The sequence below is a fragment of the Muntiacus reevesi genome, chromosome 13 (assembly GCF_963930625.1).
Source record: "Muntiacus reevesi chromosome 13, mMunRee1.1, whole genome shotgun sequence".
Lineage (NCBI taxonomy): Eukaryota > Metazoa > Chordata > Mammalia > Artiodactyla > Cervidae > Muntiacus > Muntiacus reevesi.
The window spans coordinates 31,872,066-31,894,098 of NC_089261.1; the positions used below are offsets into that span (position 1 = coordinate 31,872,066).

General features: G+C 37.7%; 1 protein-coding gene across 4 annotated transcripts in view; it reads right to left on the minus strand.

Moving 5' to 3' along the window:
• Positions 1-6,494: 6,494 nt before the first annotated feature.
• GASK1B (golgi associated kinase 1B) overlaps positions 6,495-22,033 on the minus strand; it is a 64,858-nt gene continuing 49,319 nt past the window's right edge. For all 4 annotated transcript variants that reach the window (XM_065904127.1, XM_065904126.1, XM_065904129.1 and 1 more), the window contains exons 4-5: positions 12,334-12,560; positions 6,495-9,158 (exon numbers count right to left, since the gene is read on the minus strand). In XM_065904127.1, coding sequence (XP_065760199.1) covers positions 8,951-9,158; positions 12,334-12,560 — 435 coding nt within the window. In that variant the 3' untranslated portion in view covers positions 6,495-8,950. The remainder of the gene's footprint in view (positions 9,159-12,333; positions 12,561-22,033) is intronic.

Consider the following 22,033-nt stretch of genomic DNA (forward strand, 5'->3'; position numbering starts at 1 on the left):
TCTCAAGACTTAAGAGCCAGTGAAAATCACCTTTCTAGCTTTGGGACTTGCTTGGGCCTTTTCCCTCCTCCCTTCATCCCTCTTTTTCCCTTTCTGAATGGTATCCTATGCTTGCCCCATCACAGTATTTTGGAAGCAGTTAACTTGCCTGGTTTCCCAGGTTCACAGCTGGAGGGGAATTTTGCTTCAGGATGAATCATAACTCAAGTCTCCTACACATGTGACTTCGATGATTTTTAAATCAAACTTTGAACTTTTGACTTTAGAGATGATGTAGAAACAATTTAAGACTTGAGGGTTGTTTGTGTGGAATTAATGCATCTTTTATGCAAAAAGGATGTGAAGTTTGAAAGGCTAGTGCTATAGACCGAATTGTGTCACACTTAAAATTCATGTGTTGAAACCCCAATCTCATGTGATAATACTTGAAGCTGGGAATCTTTGGGAGGTTTAGAAGAGGTCGTGAGTTTGGAGCCCTCATGATGGGATTTGTTCCCTTGTGAGAAGAGACACCCAGGAGCGTGTTTCTTCTCTCTCCCCCTGCACACCCCCAAAAGGCCATGTGAATACACAGCAAGGAGGTGGACATCTGCAACCCAAGGAGAGAGCCCTCCCCAGATTCTGGCCCCATTGACACCATGATCTTGGCCTTCCCCCTCACCAGTACTGTGAAAAGTAAATTCTTGGTCTGTGGCATTTTGTTATGGCACCCTGAGCTGCCTAAGACAGAGACCACAACCCTAACCTAGATGTGTTACCTGGCAGATGAGGGTGAGATAGAGATTGGGGAACAGCAGCTGTTGCTGAGGGTGGCACATGAAAATATACAGAGACACCTGTGCTATGCAGCAATGCTAGCCAGTAGACATTCTATAATGATGGAAACATCCTCCACCTGTGCTGATGACAGCAGAGTATCCATTAAAGCACCCATGGCTACTGAACATTTAAATTGTTGCTAGTGTGACTGAGGAAATACAATTTTAACTTTATTTCATTTGAATTTTACTTGAAAAATTTCAGAAACTATTTCCTACAGTCTCTGAGAAAATTCTAAAACTCTTTGAAAACCTATTTTACCTAAAAAGATTAAAAAAAATTTTTTTAATAGACACAGAATTAATATAGAAGCAGAAAATGAAAATAAGCTTTCTAAAAAGGAAATTTGAAGATAAATTCATTTAGAAGAATTAAGACTAATTAGAACCAGTAAGAAACAGAATAAATACTGCTGAGATAAAGTCAGAGATATAAAGAAAATCTTTGAGAAAATAGTAAATTTTGTGAAGGAAAAATATAGAGAAAATTAAGCAAATAAGGAAAACACAATTCAGAGACAGATTCCATACACACATCATACATATCTCTTTATCTGAAAACCTAACAAATAGAAGCAAATAATATTCAAATATTTATTGTAAAAGTATTCCTGAAATGAAGGAAAATATAAATATGTTGATTCCTTGTTGTGTTCTAGGAAAATCTGATGTAGAATGACCAGCTTTAAGACATGTCTTGAGAATTTATTAAAATTAAGGAATGAAGAAAAAACACAATGTGCAACAAAATTTGAAAAGCAAATCACCTACAAGTTAGAAGAATCCAGAGTGACCTCTGTAATTTTATTAGTAATGTTCAAAGCCAAATAATAGATGTGCAATGTCTACAAACCTCCAGGGGCATTTTGTTTTGAAAATAAAATATGAAATCCAAATTTCCTATCACCAGGCCATTATTGAAATACATCAATAAAACACTGTTATTCACAAATGAGGATGTCTCTGTGAATATAGAACTCATGAGTAAGTCTTTAATAATCATCTGATGAAGAAACATGTCAGCAAAGAGACTAAGGAGGAAAAACAAAGACCTCAGGAATGCAAAAGTTATAATTGATGGTGGGCAGGAAATCCATGCACACAAAGCAATAAGACAGCTGTGAGAGGAGGAAGCTAGAAGGTAAACAGTAAGAAGATTAACAATGTGAGCACGATGATACATATTTCAGAAGTTGGTTCATGAAGGAAAGAAGTAGGGGAAGAGCATCTAAGAGCATGGACATCTTCGTCTGTCATTGGAAAAAATCATGACATGCTTTCTAAACTTGGCTTAGAAAAAGAGCTAAATCAGAGATTTTTCTGTTGGTTGCAAACATCAGAAAAACAATCAACCTAGATTAAGTTGAAGCAAAAAGGCAAAAGTTGAAGCAAAAAAGCAATGAAAGATAGAGACATTTCAAGGAAAGAATTGGAAGTCATCTCCAGGGCAACAAAGGCAGCAGAAGCCACAGGACCATGGGTGCAGCCACCCGTTGCCAGCTCTTCTACCATCAGCATTCTCCAGCTTATGAAGAAGAAAGTCTGACTAAGATCTCCAGAATATTGCCCATTAGTACTTTATTCCTGTTTTTTTTTTTTTTTTCTCTTTTCCAGCTCTAAAATTCTGAGGCACATTCTCCTAGTCAGTTAGGAGTTCAATTCTGAACCAATCAATGATGACAGCAAACAAAGCTAAATAATAAAGAGATGTTGTTTGCCCAGTGGAAGTCACACATACATCCCTGAACCTCTCAAATAGGGACTGGGGGCCCTGACAGAGGGGAAGTGACACAGTGGGTTGGAGGGCCCCAGAAGAAGAGGATTGGTGGATGGACAAAAGAAGTAGCTTGTATTTGCTTCAAATATAATCAGAGTCATCATTTGTTTAATACCTCTCACCATCCACTGTAGTTACCAGTGTTATTCACCAGATAGTTCATTAACCGATTCTCAAACTGCTTTGTCTGATGACTTGTAACTGAAAGTACCAACTCTTCAGAACTTCCCTTCACTCATGCACAGCGATGGAAACATCCAGGCTGCTCACCTGCTTGAATCTCCAGTTTTTATGAAAAGCAAAGTCTTCCTGCCAAGCCGGGATGGACATTTGCCAGTAGAAATCAAACTTAGCAGTTTCCAGCCATGGAGATTTGAAGGTACTTTGTTCCTGTGACACTACTTGGTCTATTATATTGATATTCTATCCTTTTCTTAGATCTCCCATGTGATTATGCTCTGCCCTTTGGCTTCAACTGTATCCTGGCCCAACAGTTTCTTTCTAATGCACTTCATTTCTCTTTCTCCTCACCTGCTAACAAGGAAACACCTTCCTCAATGTCTGATCTTCTGTCAAGGTAGGGGAGGAGGTTCCTAGGACTGTTAGGGTCCTGAGGAGAGGATGCCTTCTTTACAGACCAGTCTTCATGTCAAAGGACACAGATACTGGCCCCAGAGACAGAAGAAGGTACAGCACTTTTACCACCACTCAATCACTCAATCCAAAATGTTTTCCCTGATGTTTAATTTATCACATTGCTACCAAGTCCAAGGTCACTCTGCTCACTGCATGACAGGCCAATAAATCCAAAAGACGAGGTGTTGGGGCTAGGAATACAAAGTCAGTAGACTGAGAAGACGGCAGACTAATGTCTCAAAACAACCATCTTATTGGGGTCTGGATTCCAGGTTCTTTTATAAAACAAAGATGGGAGTAGTTGAGGAGGAAAAGTAAAAAGGTCATTAATCTTGCAAATATCTCCTGGAATGGCCAGCCTGGGGGAAGGGGTGTTAATTTCTTCCTTCCTGTAGCCATCCACAGGTGGACAGGGTTCTGAACAAAGCATTTTGGTTTAACATTCAGACAAAGGGGTCAGGGTTCCCTGAGGCAGGCCATGATGTATAAACAGTATCCTTATAATGAACAAAAGAAATGGGAAGCAAAGGCTAAAGTAAGAGAAACAGATGCAGCATGGAGTCATTTCTTCACTCTAATGATATGCTCCCAGATACATTTTTCACCTGAAATTTGTCTTGATGAGCCCAAGATGTCTCATCCTCATGATTTTCAAGTGGCTTATTTCTAGACCCCTTCTCCCAAACCATCAAACCTCTTGGGACTCTGATTGATGCCATAAAACAGGGTGACCCATTCTAACATGAGGAATTGGACAATCTTTATGAATTTGAGAAGACAAAAGAAAATTAAATGTTTACCTTCTATGGCGGGGCAGGGGGGTGCTTTTTATCAATGGACTAAAGCAGTAGTTCTAAACCTTAAGGTGATAACTTTGCCTCTCAGGGGATAGTTTGCAACATCTGGAGATATTCTTGGTTGTCACAACTTGGAGACCTGTTACTCCTAGTATCTGGAAAATAATCTGGGGCCAGCATCAAGATTTAATTAGGAATCTAAGTCCTTAACTAGGAACTTCCTACTTTGGATGCCACCATGTCACTCCTTTTTAAACGTATTCTTTCTGCTTGCAACTAACAATGCAGTAAGATGGAAATGACACAAATAGTACTGCCATAATTGTCAGTGAAACTCTCAGGAAAGTCTTATATTTTAACTGTCACTTGTTACCTGATTGAGAGAGAAGAAGACACTCCTTCCTAGGAGATGCAATATATTTTTCAAAATTCTCTTAAGAAAGACCTAAACTTTGCAAGTTTAACTGTAAGTATTCTCACCAAGTTAGAGAGGATTTGTGAACTGCAGTTTATTTTTTAAAGTATTATACGGTCAAAAAATAACATTGACTTCAAATTTTAGTACTCCTGAGGGCCTGAAATGAGGATATAGAACAAGATCTCTTGTTCTCCTAAACAGAAGTTGAGCCAATAACACAGAGTACTTTATGAGCCAGATAATGTCTGGTGTCCTGGAGCTAAAGAAAATGTTGGCACGTCTTGCAAAATCACAGCTGTTTCAGTCTCATTTAGTGACTGGCCACATTCCCTGCAGCCCAGTTTGCCTTTTGAAATATAGCTCAGCTAGCTATTCTGCAGCATGACAAAAAGGCCCCTGACAAGGAAGGGTTTTTATAATCTCTTTGTCTCAAAAGCTTTAAAAATCTTGACAAGCACTGCTAAGAAACACACATTTTAAGAAGATGCATAGAGATTTCTTAATGCATGCAAAATTGTGTATGTTTTTATCAACAAATAAAATGCACTTTGGAGACATGAGGGTAAAAAGATAACTTTCTAAGAAGAAAAACCAAAATGTTGAACTATTTTAACTATATGCAATGCTAGTATAAGAAACGATTTCTGTGACTTCTTTCATGTACAATGTGTGTTTTTAGACTGCAAAACAAAGTCTGCCTGTAACCCATCTTGAAAGTCGGACCTTTCAAGTAGATAATCAACTAACAATTCTTAATCAATTAAAGGATGAAATAAAAATAAGCTGTTGATCAAATGGTAGCATTCAGTTTTTTTAATTATGTGACTCTGTTTTAAAAGTTGTTAAAATTTCAAAATTTAAAATCATGACACTCAAGTAAATACAATTGTAAGACTCTACAGTCAAAAGTTTATTAAATCAAAATCTTCAAAAAGGTAAAACTGCAACTCTTATGCAAATATAAAATGAACATATTCAAAGATTTTATTAAAATAATTAATAACAAGGAAACTAGTAAGATGACACTACGATTTCAAAAGTGTTTCAAAAGCTAAATATTTACAGGCAAAAGTTAGGATAAGATTCTTGGGCAAATTAAAAAAAAAAAAAAACTGGCTAATGTCCAACAGGGTAATAATTTGTAAAGCCATTAAGGTAGGATTACTTTATCCACCAGACAGAAAATATTTGTATCTTCCTGGGGTAAAAATCTACAAGTTAACCTCTGCTTTAGAGCATTGTTAAATAGTCCATTCAATACAAATTCAAGTCCAGCATTGCACTGAAAGAACAGTTGGGGCTATTTCCAAGTGTCCAATACCTTTTCTGACAAGTCAAATCATCTTTCATTCATGAAAGTTCCTGATTCTTGATAGCATTATTTATTCTTTAGAGAAATGCCTTCATCATCTTTATTTGACTTATGTATCAATACCTTTCCCATATCATATGTTCAGGCTAGTGCTCTAAATGTGCCTTATTTAATCTGTATTGAGATAAATATTAGAATTTCATAAGACAATGTATAGATGAATCTACATTTAGGTTATTTTATTTCAGTCATTGGATATAATTTACCATATATCTAAAAGCACAATGGTATAAACAGGCTATTACAGAAGTTTACAGATTATAAATATTTTGAGCACAAGTCTAAGACATTTTATATTTTAATAAGTTCCCCAGGTGCCTAATAAATTTAATAAATATGAATGCTACCAAGGAAGCCTTAAATATAATGGTAAGACTCACATCAAGCAAAGAAAACCCTAAATTAGTATCTTCTTATAATTTATGATATCTGTTAAGTAATTTGCATACCACCTAAAAGAGTGCTAAATGTACACCAAGAGAAGGCATAATATCATTATTAATGATATCAAATATATGCATACACAAACACAGTCTAGTATAATTCTCGACTATTCAATTGTTTCTTTTATCATGGATAAAGGTAGCAAACATTCCCCCAGAGTTCACTTCTGAAAAGCAGTTCACCTATAAAACAAGATAAAAATAAAACAACAACAACAAAAACACTGACAAAATTTAAAGTACACATCTTTAATTTTTAACATTTTTATGACATATTTTTAAGATATGTATTTATTTTCATAATATCAGTTTAAAAATAATCACACAAGAATAAGCTTTTGTATGTCTGCCTATGTAAACTGCTCTATTTTAAATTTATCAAATTATAAATAAACCCCATAATGTGCAATGTGAACCAAATTGCAGCATAATGAGTACATTTGAAAGGCACAGAGTATTCTCATTGTTTCAGTAAGAGAAGAGTATTACTTATTAGAATGAAAAGCCTGGCCTGAAGTCATCCATTATTCAAAAATAATATAACATGAATTATTCACTGATTCTAAAACAACATATATTGTTAAAAAGCAAAGGTGACTAAATTAAACATGTGTTCCTGGACCTGTCATTTGATACTTTGCATTTCAGAAAAACTGGAGATAATGAGACCCACCAGCTGGAGAACCAAGTTGCCTAGAAGAGGTATAGGTTAAGATGCAAAATCAAAGCCACTTCTGAGGAACCTGGGATTTCCAGCACCAGTATCACAAAGTTGGACAAGATGGTATATTCCATGAAAGGCATATTAAAATGCAAATATGCCACCTAGATAAGACAAGGTATAAGGCAACTTGACAAAGAGTTATTTTAATGTAGAGTTTGCATCTCCAGACTTCTGTTAGGCCAGTGTCTCATTAATATGCTGATTATTGAGACACAAAGTGATCTTAAAAAGACCAAATACAGCAGGTAGCAGTGGAGACTCAGCAGAGTCCACGTGTACTTACAAAGTATGGGGCAGAGGGTGGGGAGACGCACTCAGGGCTACAGAGGGAACGCTGAAGACAGTATGGTCTGAAGGCCAGCTCTCTAAGGGTCAGCTGAGAAGTGAGGGTGCTGAAAAGTAGGACTTGAATGTAAGCCTAGAAAAGTTATAATTAGAGGACCAAATGATCCCCTTTCCCTCTGTCTACATCTTATGTCACTTTGCCTCAAACGTTTGTATAAATTAAAATCTATAGATAGGTTAGCCTTTATCATACTGTCTCTAGCAGTTCTAAACTTCAGTGATTCTGAGCGACCCTTATTAGAACACAGAAAATGGGATGTACTTTAGGAATAACATGCAGAACTGAGAAGTCATAGATGTTCTATGTGAACATCTATCAAACACCATGATGTAGATGCTTCCAAGGACATGTGGTACAGTGGTAAAGAATCCACCTGCCAAGCAGGAGACATGGGCTCGATCCCTGGGCCAGGAAGATCCTTTAGAGAAGGAAATGGCAACTCCACTATTATTGCCTGGAAAATTCCATGCACAGAGGAACCTGGAGGGCTACAGTCTATGGGGTCGCAGAGTCGAACACGATTTATTGACTAAACAACAGAGTTCAGAGAGAATTGTTTGAGGCTAAATATCCTCCAATTTCCTGTTTCTAGTCATGTGATTTCACTTGAGGAGAACTGATCAGAGTTGGGTTTTAACTTATTTTGCTTCTATTTTTCATATTAGAATAAGTCAAACAATATATTCAAACACACTCAATATCTGGCCCTATTGTCAAATCTGGACAATATCAATTAATTCTTTTTAAATATAATTACAAAGAACAAGCTTGAAGAAATCCACTATTATTTATGAAATAAGCAGAAATTTTAGCTTATCCTTAGTAAAAATGACAAAAAATGTAAAAAGAGCATCTATCCAACCAAAAGACACTCAATAAGCGTAGTTTCACATATGCAACTTTATACCTAAAAATTGAATTTTTAAGCCACCAGATATAAGTTGGACCAAATCAGAGAGTAAAGCTACCTAATGTATAAACTGTCAGATATAGGTTTCTATACTGATGACAAAATGTTAATACATTTCCAAAAGGGAATGGAAAATGAGATTCTTGTGTTGAGGATCACAGAGCTGGCTGATCATTTTTAGATATAATAGAATATACACTGGGGGCTTTACAAATAAACCAACATTTCTCCTTAGAATTACTATAGAGTCTGAAGTTTCTGAAGGTTATACACCTCCATTTTCCAGTGTAGAGTTGCCTCTGGGTAGCGCTGAAACTGTCGTCTGTTCTAACAGTCAACAACAGAAAGATGCCCAGAACTGTTCCCATTAGTATTTGGTCAAACCAGCAAATGGCATCAAATCAGATTTATTAAAGGAATCACCACTTCTCGTTCATACTATCCCATTGACTGCTGTGGCAGATGCTTTAACACAACTAACTGGGATAAAAATTGCAACCATTCTGTGCTCAGATGTTGAGACTCCAGGTCATGATGTTAAAGGAAAATGTAAACAGATACATTTGAGCAGTATATTTGCAAAAGCTTTTAAAGACTGCTATTGTGCTCAGGCTCATCATATTTACTAGATTAAATTCATTTACTTTGTGTATTCATCTCCACTGCCTCATCTCTGAAAGGACTGGACCACCAGCCAGAAGACCTTGTGTTATTCATTCATAGGTAACACTTTGGCCCCATGTGCATTGATGTAGGTGAGCAGGATCTTGGCTCTCTGTTCTACCACATCGATCAGCTTTTCGATGCCCTGTCTACCCCCCTGACTCTCCCAGTAGACTTTATCAAGAAACAGAGACTGAAGGAGTTTCTGCCGCAAGTGCTGGCTCTTCAAAACAGAAATTGCAGATTCGGGAAACCTGAAAAGAGAAAATGATATTTCATTCTTCGTAATTGCTTGGAAATACTATGCCCTGCCCAGTGGTTCGGCCAGTCATTAATCTGGTATAAATCATACTATCAGATAATACTTTGAGGATCAAAACATTTCTGTCAGTGTCTAGCTTACACTTCTCAATAATTATGTAATAGAAGAACAGATTTCAAAGGAACTGAGTTTTCTATACCACTGAGAACTTGACATACCAATGTCTTACTTAAGATCATTATATGTAGGCAGAGACAGGGACAGAATTAGCAAGAATTCTGATAATCTGGAAAAGTACTTTCCTCAAATTTAAACTCCATTGCACCCATAAGAAACCACTTTAATCTGTTGAGTAGAATCCTGTCCTCTTAAGTGTCAACATGAGATTATATGCAAGAAAATGTGAGAAGTAAAAAAAAGATGCTGACAATTTCAGTAAATTTCTCTTCCTGAAGCAGAGTTGCATGAATGAACTTAATGAGAAATTATACAAAATATATGTAGTGTAAAGAAAGAAGTCACACCAAAATGCCCAATTAAAGACTGAAATGCCTTTTGTTCAGATAATACTTCAAAAATTCTAAGAATCTGGAAACATTATATTAGACCAGAATATTAAGTTGTTTTCAAATAAATTTAGCAAAACTCAAGTTTGAGGGCCAGGGTACTCCACAAGGAAGCACCTCTTTGGAAAACCTGAGGTCAATTTAGAGGGATCCTTGCTGAATTACCTAAAGAAGGGCATTATGATTTCTGCTCCTCATTTAGAAAGAATAAAGGAAGGGATACAGCACATATATTATCTAAAGGACTTAGTAAAATTTCTGGTTCAAAATTAAAAGCAACATTTTGCTGAATCTCCAATTTGGCCTCTCTCCCAGCTTTCATTAAAATGCTGATAAAAGTACAGTACAAATACTGGGGTTTAAGAGTAAATTTAGTAGTTCCTTAAAAACTAAAACAGAATATATATTTGTTCCAAGAGTACAGTTTGCCAAGAGCTTCAGTCCTCTAAGCATCTTTTCCAAATGTCAATGGATCAAGCTGGGGATGGCACTGAAGGGGCATGAATACAGCAGTCCATATGTTCCAGCATTTCTGATGCTGCCAAGAGACCAAAGGCCAAAGAGCTGGACGTGCTTAACGAGTCTGAGAAAGTGTGGAATTAAAGAATGTTAATCAGATGCTCTGAACACCCCAAAGACATGTCCTTTAGAGTTTAGTAACCATAGTATTAATTAAGCATTTTTGCTATAGGAAGTATTAATAATCCATGATTTATTAATTCTCTGGCCCTTGAACTAACTTAGCTCTGGCAGAATGTACAAAATGAAACGGCTACATTCATGGATCTCTTTAGTGTCTAATCCTTTGCATAAAGGAAAATAAAAAAAAAATTGCCTGACTCTGCACTATGCTGATTAATGGAAATATTCTATGCATAAATCTGGGTTAGTGAAATCTTCATTTTTGCTTTTGAATGTGGAAATTGCATATTCAAAGAAGATTTAACTTTAAACCCATTACTCCTTATAATGCATTTAGGGCTAAATCTCCTTTGAAAGCATAAGTAAAATGTTATTCATATTTTTATGAATGTATGAGAGAGATAGATTCTCCAGGCACTATTAATTCTAAGAGGAAATTCAGGGATTTAAGAAGACTCCATAATATCAACTTAGTAAGTGATGCCACTGGTATGTAAATTTTCCTACACATAAAATTTTCTCAGCTCAGACACTTAGCAGACACTTATATTTTACCTTCCATCCACAGAGATGTAAGAAATGGGTATTAACAGAGAAAGTCATGGCAAGAACTCATGAAAATGGATATCCTGAAACACATTAACTCTAGCACTGGAAATACATAAAATTCCCCATTACCTAATTCATGATGCTAGGAAGAATTATTGAAATATGCTTCAGGGTTTTGTTAACAAGAAAAATAGTAACAGCAGGAATGCCATGAATTACTGCAGAAAAATGGCTGGACTTGGGGTTGGAGGGACCTGGGTTCTACCCTCAATTTTAGACTTGCTCCTGTGTCCCCAGCAATCACTCAGCTTCACAAGGCTGGTGGACTGTCTCACTAGAGCACCCTCCTATTTTCAAGTCTCAGACACACACCCCAGTTTCTTAGTGACCCTGATCTCTGACCAAGGCTGAAAGACAATGAAGGGAATTTCCCTGGTGGTGCAGTGGATAGGAATCCACCTACCAATTCAGGGGATTCAGGTTTGATCACTGATCCCGGAAGATCCCACATGCCATGGGCAACTAAGTCCACGGACCACAACTACTGATTCCACACTCTATACCCTGCAAGCCATAACTACAGAGCCTGGGCTCCACAACAAAAAACCCTCATTCACCGTAACTAGAGAAAGGCCACGTGCAGCAATGGAGACCCAGTGCAATCAAAAATTAATCAATTAAAAAAAAAGAAAGACAGACAATGAATGGGTGCTTATGAAGGGGAGTCTGAAATGTAGCTTCAGTTCCCACGTTTGGGGAGGAATATCTCAGACTCTACAGTGAGGTCCCTGCCACTATGGAGCATGTTAGTTTCCTTTATTTCCAAATACTTCTTGAGTGTAAGCTCAAGATACTTGTCCCCATAATCTATGTCTACAGAAGGATTTCCAAATACTCAGAAACCCTGAATTGAACAGCCATTATTCTTGGCTACTGTGTTCTACACAGCAGGTTGCCTCTAACTTCCCATGTGTTTATCAAAGTCACTGAGTTTATTCTGCCCTGGGACATCCTGCCTTGTCAGTATTTGAATGTCTGTTGGTTCCCCCATCCTGCACCCTGTAACGGAGCCCCTGTGACCTGCTCACCTTCACCAGGCTAGTTCCTACTCCAGAGAGGCCTGCATGCTTCCAACCTCATCCCACCTGGATTTTCACACTGAGGGCCAAGCAATATGATGCCTATGAAAGGCAGCGGGACCTCTGTAGGTTGCACAGGTTAGTTACAGTGAAACCTGGTTGCACCCTTTTTCTACTTCCCTTGGGTTTGGTTCCCTTCTCTGCGCCTCCATTCCCAGATTCTCTTTAAGGGTTAAATTGATCAGACATAGGATATGAGTCTTCTCAAACCTTACTACGTATTCAATAGAAATGCAAAATCCTACAGATGTTACTATATCAGGAAACTTACTCTCTGATGCCTTCTAAGAGTTTGAAGTTCAAGTTATCTTCACTTCTGTCAAAGAAACCCTTGTTATCTATAAAAACCAAGTGTCTTGGGTCCTGCTTTCGCTGAACAATGTGGGCTAGAACCACGGAATCCTGGTTGTCGCATTTTGAACTCTGTCCACTCTGTACACAGGCATCTTCCTTCCGAGGTCGGAACCCACAGCAATTGGTATCCAGGCGATTATAAATCTGAAAGGGAAGACAAAAACAAAATCCAAGATACTGAGTAAAAACAAAACTTGGGAAAGTTAGATTTCCAAAGAACAAGTACTTTCCAAGTGGTTGACTTGCCAGAATTTAATTGGGGCCAGGTTCGTTTAATTAACTGTCAGAATAAGTCCAAATTTCATATCCTTCTGACCCAGCTCCATTAACAGCTCCATAGGCAGATCATCCAAACTAAGCATCTCCACCCTCCACATTCAGAGTTCCCACTGACATCATATGTCAATGTGTGGCCAGAAGAATCTCTGATGCTACTTGGAACAGAAGATACGAATCACTGTACTTGGATACATCCAGAAAATCTGGGCTGTCTCAGTGGCTCCAAAAGTTTACTGCATTCCCTAACTCTCTCTGGATTTTAGTATTACAGTATAAAACTCCAAGTTACTGAGAACAAACCTATGGAAAAGATGTGATATCCAACAATGATAGCCCAATGATAATGGAGCGCAAAGTTAGACTCTAAATGAATGAGCAGAACACTTTGGTTTATTGGGGTTTATTGTGGGAGTAGGGCGACCACCCTACAGAGGGCAGACCTTAACTAGGAAAGGGAGAATTGGGTTACTTCCATATCTTTTTGGCAAGGGAAAAAATAATGTTTATTAATCATGGTAAATTAAAGCCTAGGCTAAGTAGTTAGATAAATTTAAACTCGTTTCTTCTTTGCAGTTCCGCAAACTTGTATAGCTCCCTTTACAATACTGAGTCTCAATGGAATCATACTATTATTGTACTTTTGGTGGGTTAAGGACACAAAAGTGTCTGGATACACTCCAGCCTGACCCAGGCATCTAGAAGATACTCAAAAATGAAAACTGTCCTCACTATTGTTGAGACACACATGCACACACTGTATGAAATGATTGACCACAAAACAAGCTTCCAAAACAAAAAGTAGTTTCTTCATTTCAGTGAAGGAAAACTGAGCTTCAGAGAGGTTAAACATTGTACTCTGCATAGAATTTTAGTAAGTAGCAAAGTTAAGATTCAGACGCAGTTGTGTTTGTCTTTGAAATGCCACATTTCCCCCTAATACACCACATTGAATAGTTTGTCTAGTCAAAGATTGTATGTATGCTCAAGATTCAAAAGACGGCTCAACACAGATTGTCTTTATTTTTTAATGATTTGGTAGTACCACCCAGCACGTGGGATCTTAATTCCCCAACCAGGGATTAAACCTCTGTCTCCTGCATATTGAAGCACAGAGTCGTAACTACTGGACCACTAGGGAAGTCCCCAAGCTGTCATTTCTATTATTTTTTCATTTTAAGTCTTTTATTCTTTTATTTACTAAACTCCCATCTCTTCTCTTCCTCCTGTTTTCTTGCAGACCCTATAGGGCTGGTCACTCTAGGTCGTCAGTTGCTAAGACAGAAATGCAGAAAGAGTAGTACCAAAATTGAGCCTACATTGCAAAAATCCTGCATTGATTCATCCAACAAATGTCTATGTAATATCTTCTACCACCCAGCAGTGGGCCAGGCACTGAGGCAAATGTCACCCAGGGCCAGCACCCCGCCCAAACCAGCACTACTTCCAGAGGGAAATGAATCAGTTTAGTTTTGCCTCGCTAACACAGCAAACCCACGATCAGAAAAATGACCCTCCTCTCTGCTTTCTGCAGGTAAGTGGACTTTGCATCCAAAAGCATACTTTGGGAAGCAGTGGTTATATAAGAAGTTAGTGTAAGCCAATTTTCTATGAAATTTATATAAAAGCAGTCACATGGGATGAGGTGTTCCATGAGCCACCAGCCTCTTGGACAGTTCAGAGGGTATGGTGCTGGTCAAGAAACAGTATACAGATCAGGGGACCTTGGCAGAACTAGCTTCAGGCAAGCTGATCTGTGAGATCATGGGCCTAACCAGGGTTTATACAAAAATGTCACACTGGCTGTCTCAAGGCACATAAGCTCCCAGGCCTGGTTGAATGTTTCCCAAAGGTGAGCAAGAGAGCCCCAACCACATCACTGTGGTTAAATGAAAAAAGCATAAGTTGGAAACTACTAGAAAAATGAAAAATGAATTTACTCCTTTCTCCTCAGTTGATTCCTTTTATGTATTATCTTGACTGATTTGAATATAAGGGAAATCAAATGATATGAAGAGGTGGTATGTGCTTGCCAGTTATTCAAGTTACCATCAAGGGGTCAGGGAGAATGTAAAAAATACCTCTTCAAGGAGCTGATTCTCATTGATCATCCCTTTTTTTTAATATACAGTAGCTAATAATTCTCAAAGAGTCTCTATACCCTATTCCCATCATCATTGTATGCTTTTATCCAATTACAATGACATTATATATGGGAGAAAGCTTAATCTTATTTCACTTTGGCTACAACATTAAGGTGTGTTGTGTTGGGTAAGCGTGTTTAGAGTTTTACTTGTAAGGACACATCTACCAACCAGTTCTTAAACGGTGCTCTGAACTCTAAGCTCTTTCTTCATTGTTGATTTCTAGTAGCGGGAAAGGACCAAAACAAATAGCAGCATTTCTGTTGTCACTACAACAAAACCAGGGGTATCACATATAATATTGTTTGATAACAAGCAATTTAGCATCTAGGCCCTAACCTCCAGTACTCTATAAATATTATATCTTTCTGTTTTTAGACTACAAGAAAGCACTAAGAGTTAGAGGTGAGACAGAGCAACTTAGAGCATCCTTTTATAATTACTATTGGCTATCTATCTTACACATCGTGATATATTAGTTTGGTGCAGAAGTAATTGCAGTTTTACATTGTCGAACTTTGCCATTTGACGTTGGAATACATTCTTAAATAAATGTGGTTGTTATACATCATTTTAATGCACATATCTTGCTTTATTTATTTTGCTAATGACTTATTACTTGCTGTTTATTTTATATTTATTTTAAACTACAGAAATGATGTTAGACACAAAGCAAATTCGAGTGACTTTTTTATTCAAGTTCAAAATGGGTCATAAAGCAGCAGAGACAACTTGTAACATCAACAATGCATTTGGCCCAGGAACTGCAAACAACTCTACCGTGCAGTGAGTCAAGAAGTAGGTCAAGAAGTTTTGCAAAGGAGACAAGAGCCTTTAAGATGAGTGTGAAATGACTGGTTATCAGAAGTTGACAAGGACCAGTTGAAAGCAATCATGGAAGCTGATCCTCTTACAACTACAGAAGTTACCGAAGAACTCAACAGGACCATTCTATAGTCATTGGGCATTTGAAGCAAATTGGAAAGGTGAAAAAGCTTCATAAGCGGGTGCTTCACGAGTTGATCGCAAATCAAAACAATTGTTTTGAAGTGTCTCTTCTTTTATTCTATGCAACAACAATGAATGATTTCTTGATTGGAGTGTGACATGAGACGAAAAGTGGATTCCATAAAACAACCAGTGAATGACCAGCTTAGTGGTTGGACTGACAAGAAGCTCCAAAGCACTTCCCAAAGCCAAGCTTGTACTAAAAAAAGTCATGATCACTCTTTGGTGGTCTGCTGCCGGTCTGACCCAATACAGCTTTCTGAATCTTGATGAAATAATTACATCTGAGAAGTATGCTCAGCAACTCGATAAGATGCACTGAAAGCTTCAATGCCTGCAGCCAGCTTTGGTCAACAGAAAGTGCCCATTTCTTCTCCACAACACCACCAACCTGTATGTTGCACAACCAATGTTTTAAAAGTTCAGTGAATTGGGTTACGAAGTTTTGCCTCATCTGCCATAGTCACCTGACCACTTGCCAACTGACTACCAATTCTTCAAGCATCTCAACAACTTTTGGCAAGGAAAATGCTTCCACAACTAGCAGGAAACAGAAAATGCTTTCCAAGACTCCATGGAATCTGGAAGCATGAATTTTTACACTACAGGAATAAGCAAACTTATTTCCAGTTGGCAAAAATGTATTGAGTGTAATCGTTCCTATTTGATAAATAAAGATGTGTTTGAGCCTAGTTATAACGATTTAAAATTCGCAGTCCAACATTGCAATTACCTTGGTACCAACCTAATACGTTTCAAAGCTAGTCTCTCAAGTCATCCCACTCTCTCCTTCCCCTGCTGTGTCCACAAGCCCATTCTCTACATCTGCATCTCTATTCTTGCCTTGCAAATAGGGTCACCAGTACCATTTTTCTAGATTCCATATATATGCCTTAAAATATATTTATTTTTCTCTTTCTGACTTACTTCACTCTGTGTGATGGGCTCTAGGTCCATCTTTTTACTGCCTTCCCAACGTGAGATTGTTTCCAATGGTGCATGTTTTTTCCCCCCAACAGTGTATTTTTAAAGCATTTTGTCTGATCCAATTTGAATCATTCAACAGTCTATGATGATTTCACCACTTCCCTGTCAGACTGTTGTGCCATTCAAGTCTCACAGACCCTGTTAATGAAAGTAGGTGTGTGATTTCAGCCTAACTTCTCTTCCAAAAATGTTTATCGCTCCTTTTATTCAGATAATGCATGTACTTGGTGAGTATATCACCACTTTTCAAATGGGGTGTGTATGTGTGTGTGTGTGTGTGTGTGTGTGTGTGTGTACACATACAGAGAATCACACTGTAAGGCTTAAAATAATTGCTTTACTTTGTTTTTCTTAGCCTCCCCTATAGTAAACTATGTCTTTGTTTACTGGCCTTGTCTCCTAAGGGCCTAAGCAGCTCTTAAATATCACTCCCTAGGTCTTCCCAGAATTGTTCTTATGGGCTCTCTTTCAAATTGACATTCAATATATCCAAAATAATCTGACCACAAAATCATTATCCACTCCTTTAAATTAAGTGTCATTTTGCTTGGCATTTAATTCAGTTTTATCTTGAATATATTTCTGCTTACTTTGAGTAGAGTTCACCTACTTTTTAAGACCTAACAAAGCATATTCTAGACATCTATGTATCCATAATATGGTTTTAATATATTCACTTGTCTAGAGCACACAGGAAAACAATCATTTCATTTAACTATCACATGATCAAAATTGTGGGAAGAAAGATCAATAACTTCAGATATGCAGATGATACTACACTTAAGGGAGAAAGCAAAGAGGAACTAAAGTGCCTCTTGATGAAGGTGAAAGAGGAAAAAACTGGCTGAAAACTCAACATTCAAAAACTAAGATCATGGCATCTGGTCCCATCACTTCATGGCAAATAGATGGGGAAACAGTGGAAACAGTGAGAGACTTTATTTTCATGGACTTCAAAATCACTGTGGACAGTGAATACAGCCATGAAATTAAAAGGCACTTACTCCTTGGAAGAAAAGCTATAACAAACCTAGACAGCACATTAAAAAGCAGAGACATTACTTTGCCAACAAAGGTCTGTATTGTCAAACCTATGGTTTTTCCAGTAGTCATGTATGGATGTGAGAGTTGGACCATAAAGACGGTTGAGCACCGATGAACTGATGCTTTTGAACTGTGGTGTTGGAGAAGACTCTTGAGAGTCCTTTGCACTGCAAGGAGATCAAAACAGTCTATCATAAAGGAAATCAGTCCTGAATATTCATTGGAAGGACTGATGCTGAAGCTGAAGCTCCAATACTTTGGCCACCTGACGTGAAGAACTGACTCATTTGAAAAGACTGTGATGCTGGGAGGGATTGTGGGCAGGAGAAGAAGGGGACGACAGAGGATGAGATGGCTGGATGGCATCACTGATGTGATGGACATGAGTTTGAGCAAGCTCCAGGAGATGGTGAAAGACAGGAAAGTCTGGCCTACTGCCATCCATGGGATCGCAAAGAGTCAGACATGATGGAGCAACTGAACAACAATCACATGATCAAGCACCACAGTTGCCAACTTCCTCTCTATGTTTTTAGATAATAATCCTACAAAAAAGCCAGTTTGGGAGGAAATCTTGTTAGTTAAGCAGTTACGTGTTGATCACCATTGCAGCAGCTTGTTCAAATTCATATCTTCTCACTCCTTAAAACAAGAAAAGTCTTTTGCAAAATCGATCTTCTGAAGGCATCTGAAGATTCATGACAATCATTATTTTCCATAAAATTACTCTTTCCTCTTTTAGAAAAATACATATTTTCAATCTTTACCTAATTAAAATTATACTCAGAAAATTCAGATGTTCCAGCCAAATATTTTGTTGGTGGGGGTATTTTTAGATATCTGGCCTTTCTGAAGTTTCTTTTTCTAATCCCATTTTCCTTTTGGTTGTATAAGTTTTGTCTGTAAGAAAAAGTATCTATGAGTGACTCAAGCTATGTGTGCAGAGTCCAAACAAGGAAGTCTTAGCTGCCCTGACTAGCTCTCTAAGACCCAGAAGAAATCTGCAGAAATGCAGTCATTTCTGCATCCCGCCCATCCTAGCTGTGTCTTCAAAACGTGGGTCTGTCCATACAATTGTGGGAGTTTCTTATCTCTATTTCTTCAAAGTAAAACAGTTAAATAACTAATTTTATTGTGTGAACAAAGGCAATTAAAATATTTCAAACATGTTAATATTAATAATGTAAAACATAATAGCATTCATTGATTGCATGTTTTGTATGTGCCAGGAATTGTACACTTAAATCTTTACATAGATTATTCAATCTTCATAGCAACCTTAAGACCTAGGTGCTACCAAGAACCCCATTTTATAAATGAGGACATTGTTGTGCAGACAGGCTAGCTGATGACTCAGGGTCCCTCAGCTCATACATGATAAAACTCAGGATTCTAAAGCAGGTGTCCACCCCTTCAAAGTGCATCTCTTATCTACCCTGAGTGTATCTCCCAGGGACAGCCTTCAAAGATGGTGCTATAGAAAGACAAGTGAGTTTGTACAGAAGGTTAAATGATCCTACTTGCAATAACCACTGGTCACAAGGTTTCTGCAGAAACACAATGAACTTCAATGAAAAGTTCAGGCAAAATTCATGTAGAAGAGGATATTACAGTTGGGATTTAAGAGATAGGTCATATTAGCTAAAAAACAGGCAAAGGCATGAAGGCAGGAAATCAAAAGACATTTTAGAGAACCTGAGGGTATGTTAGATGGTCACTTCTCAAATGATCTACCGTGAAAAACCTGGTATTTTTGTCTTTTCCTTCCCAGGGCTTCACATTCCATGTGGACTGTTGCTTTGTTAAAAGACAATAAAATAGATATTATCATATTAACTGAAATAAGACAGAGAAAGACAAATACCATCTGATGCCACTGAAACATGGAATGAAAAAAATTATATAAATGAACTTATTTACAAAAGAGAAACAGACTCACAAACATAGAAAAAAAAAACTTATGGTTACTGAAAGGTAAAGGTGGAGGGATCAATTAAGAGCTTGAGATTTACATATACACACTACTATACATAAAACGTAACCAACAAGGTCCTACTGTTCAGTACAGAGAATTATATTCAATATCTTGTAATGACCTATAATAGGAAAATAATCTAAAAAAGAATTTATATCTATATATGTATAACTGAATCACTCTGTTCTACACCTGAAATTAACACAACATTGTCAATTAACTACACTTCAATAAATAAATAAATGAACATCATCACTCACAGCTAGAAGTGCTTCCATTAGAGTCATCTAATCATCTCAAGAATTCAGGGAACAAGAGCTTCATAAAGACCATACTATGATAAATGTTCTTAGGAATGTATTCACTGCCCTTCTAATGAAACTTTTTTTTTAAAAAGATAATACAATAAAACAAAATAATTTATTACAAGAGAAATGAAATTTTAAAAGATACAAAATACCAACCAAATGTCTTGTTAGATTCAACAGACAAAACCACTGTACCAAACAGATATCAAAGTTTCTAGATGTTCATCTGCAGTGTTTGCCCTTCTCTCTCTGCGGATGGGTCTGGACTAACCCAGGTGCCTGACCACACCTGGAGCAGCACAGTCTGGGTCCATTTCCTGCAGGTAAAGGGGACATGAAGCCAAGGACTCGGAGCCAGAGTGGACCAAGGGCCCGGTGTCTACAGGGAAAACTGAGAAATGGATGTGTCTGCAGGCTCCACCACCACCTTCTCCCACAAGGCTGGAAGAGGAGAAGGCAGGGAGCAGGCCATCAGGAGACATCAGAACAGGAACCGAAGGGAACCAAGGCCAGATGTGCTCAGAAGCTGGAGAGACTAAAATGAAGAGATACTTTCGAACACAGATAAGAAACTCTCCGATTCAAAAATTTCTTTCATTCAATTCTTTTAGGTAATGTTATCACCCTATTTTTCTACCTGTCTTTCCATACTTTATTTGAAGGTTTGAGTGAGCACATGTGTGTGTGTGTGCTTCTGGTCTGTTAAGTCAATACCTCAAGCTTCTCATCATCTCTTTTCAAATTATTTGTTTTAAAAATGCCACCTTTTGGGGAGAGAGAAATAAATTGGAAATTGGGAATTAAAATATACACATTACAAGGTATAAAATAGATAAACAATAAGAGAACACAGGGAACTATAGTCAACATTTTTTAATAACCTATAATGGAAAGTAATATGAAAAAGAACATGTGTGTAAATGCTCAGTCACTTCAGTCATGTCTGACTCTCTGCGACCCATGGACTGTATCACCTCAGGCTCCTCTGTCCACTGGACTCTCCAGGCAAAAATACAGGAGTGGGTTGCCATGCCCTTCTCCAGGGGATTTTCCAGACCCAGGGATCAAACTCACATTTCCTGTGTCTCCTGCATTGCAGGCAGATTTTTTACTGCTGAGCTACCAGAGAAGCCCCAAAAAAGAACATATATATATATATATATATATATAAAACATATATATAAAGCTGAATCACTTGGTCATACACCTGAATCATTATAAATCAAGTATACTTAAATTTTAATGTTAAAAATTATAAATAAATAAAATAAAAATTAAAAACTGCAATTTTACAAAGAAAACTGCATTTTTAGAGAGAAAGCTTAAACTGCGCAATAAAATATGCAAAGTGTTAGCACAGTAACTCATCCAACACTTGGCACAGAGCAGGCACTTGATAAAATTTTATCGTTAAGAGAATTTTCCTGATGGTTGGTATCCACTTTGAATCTGGCTATTTACAAAGCTCCTCCAAAGCACTCTTCTCTAGGAAGAGTCAAGTAAATAAAATCATGCTGGCAGAGTAAGACGTGGGTCTTTTAAAAACAGCATCCAGTATTAACGAGTGGGGAAAGATGGGCAGGGAGCAAAGAACAGAGCTGCTTGTGCTCGTCATCTGCTCCTGGATGGCGTCTCCATGTGGGTTCAATGTTACTATTGGACCAGAAGTCTCCCAGCCCACAGGGAGTCCGCATGACATCCTGCTTGTAAGAGACATCTGATAAACACTTGACAAGAAGATGTGACAGAGGTAACAACAGGACTGTAATTCGCAGTTTTCTGGAAAATTCCTTTGAATTTCAGTGATCTCATTTGACATCTCATTTGTCTTTAGAAAATGCATGAGAATCACTAACATTATCATCCCCACCCAAG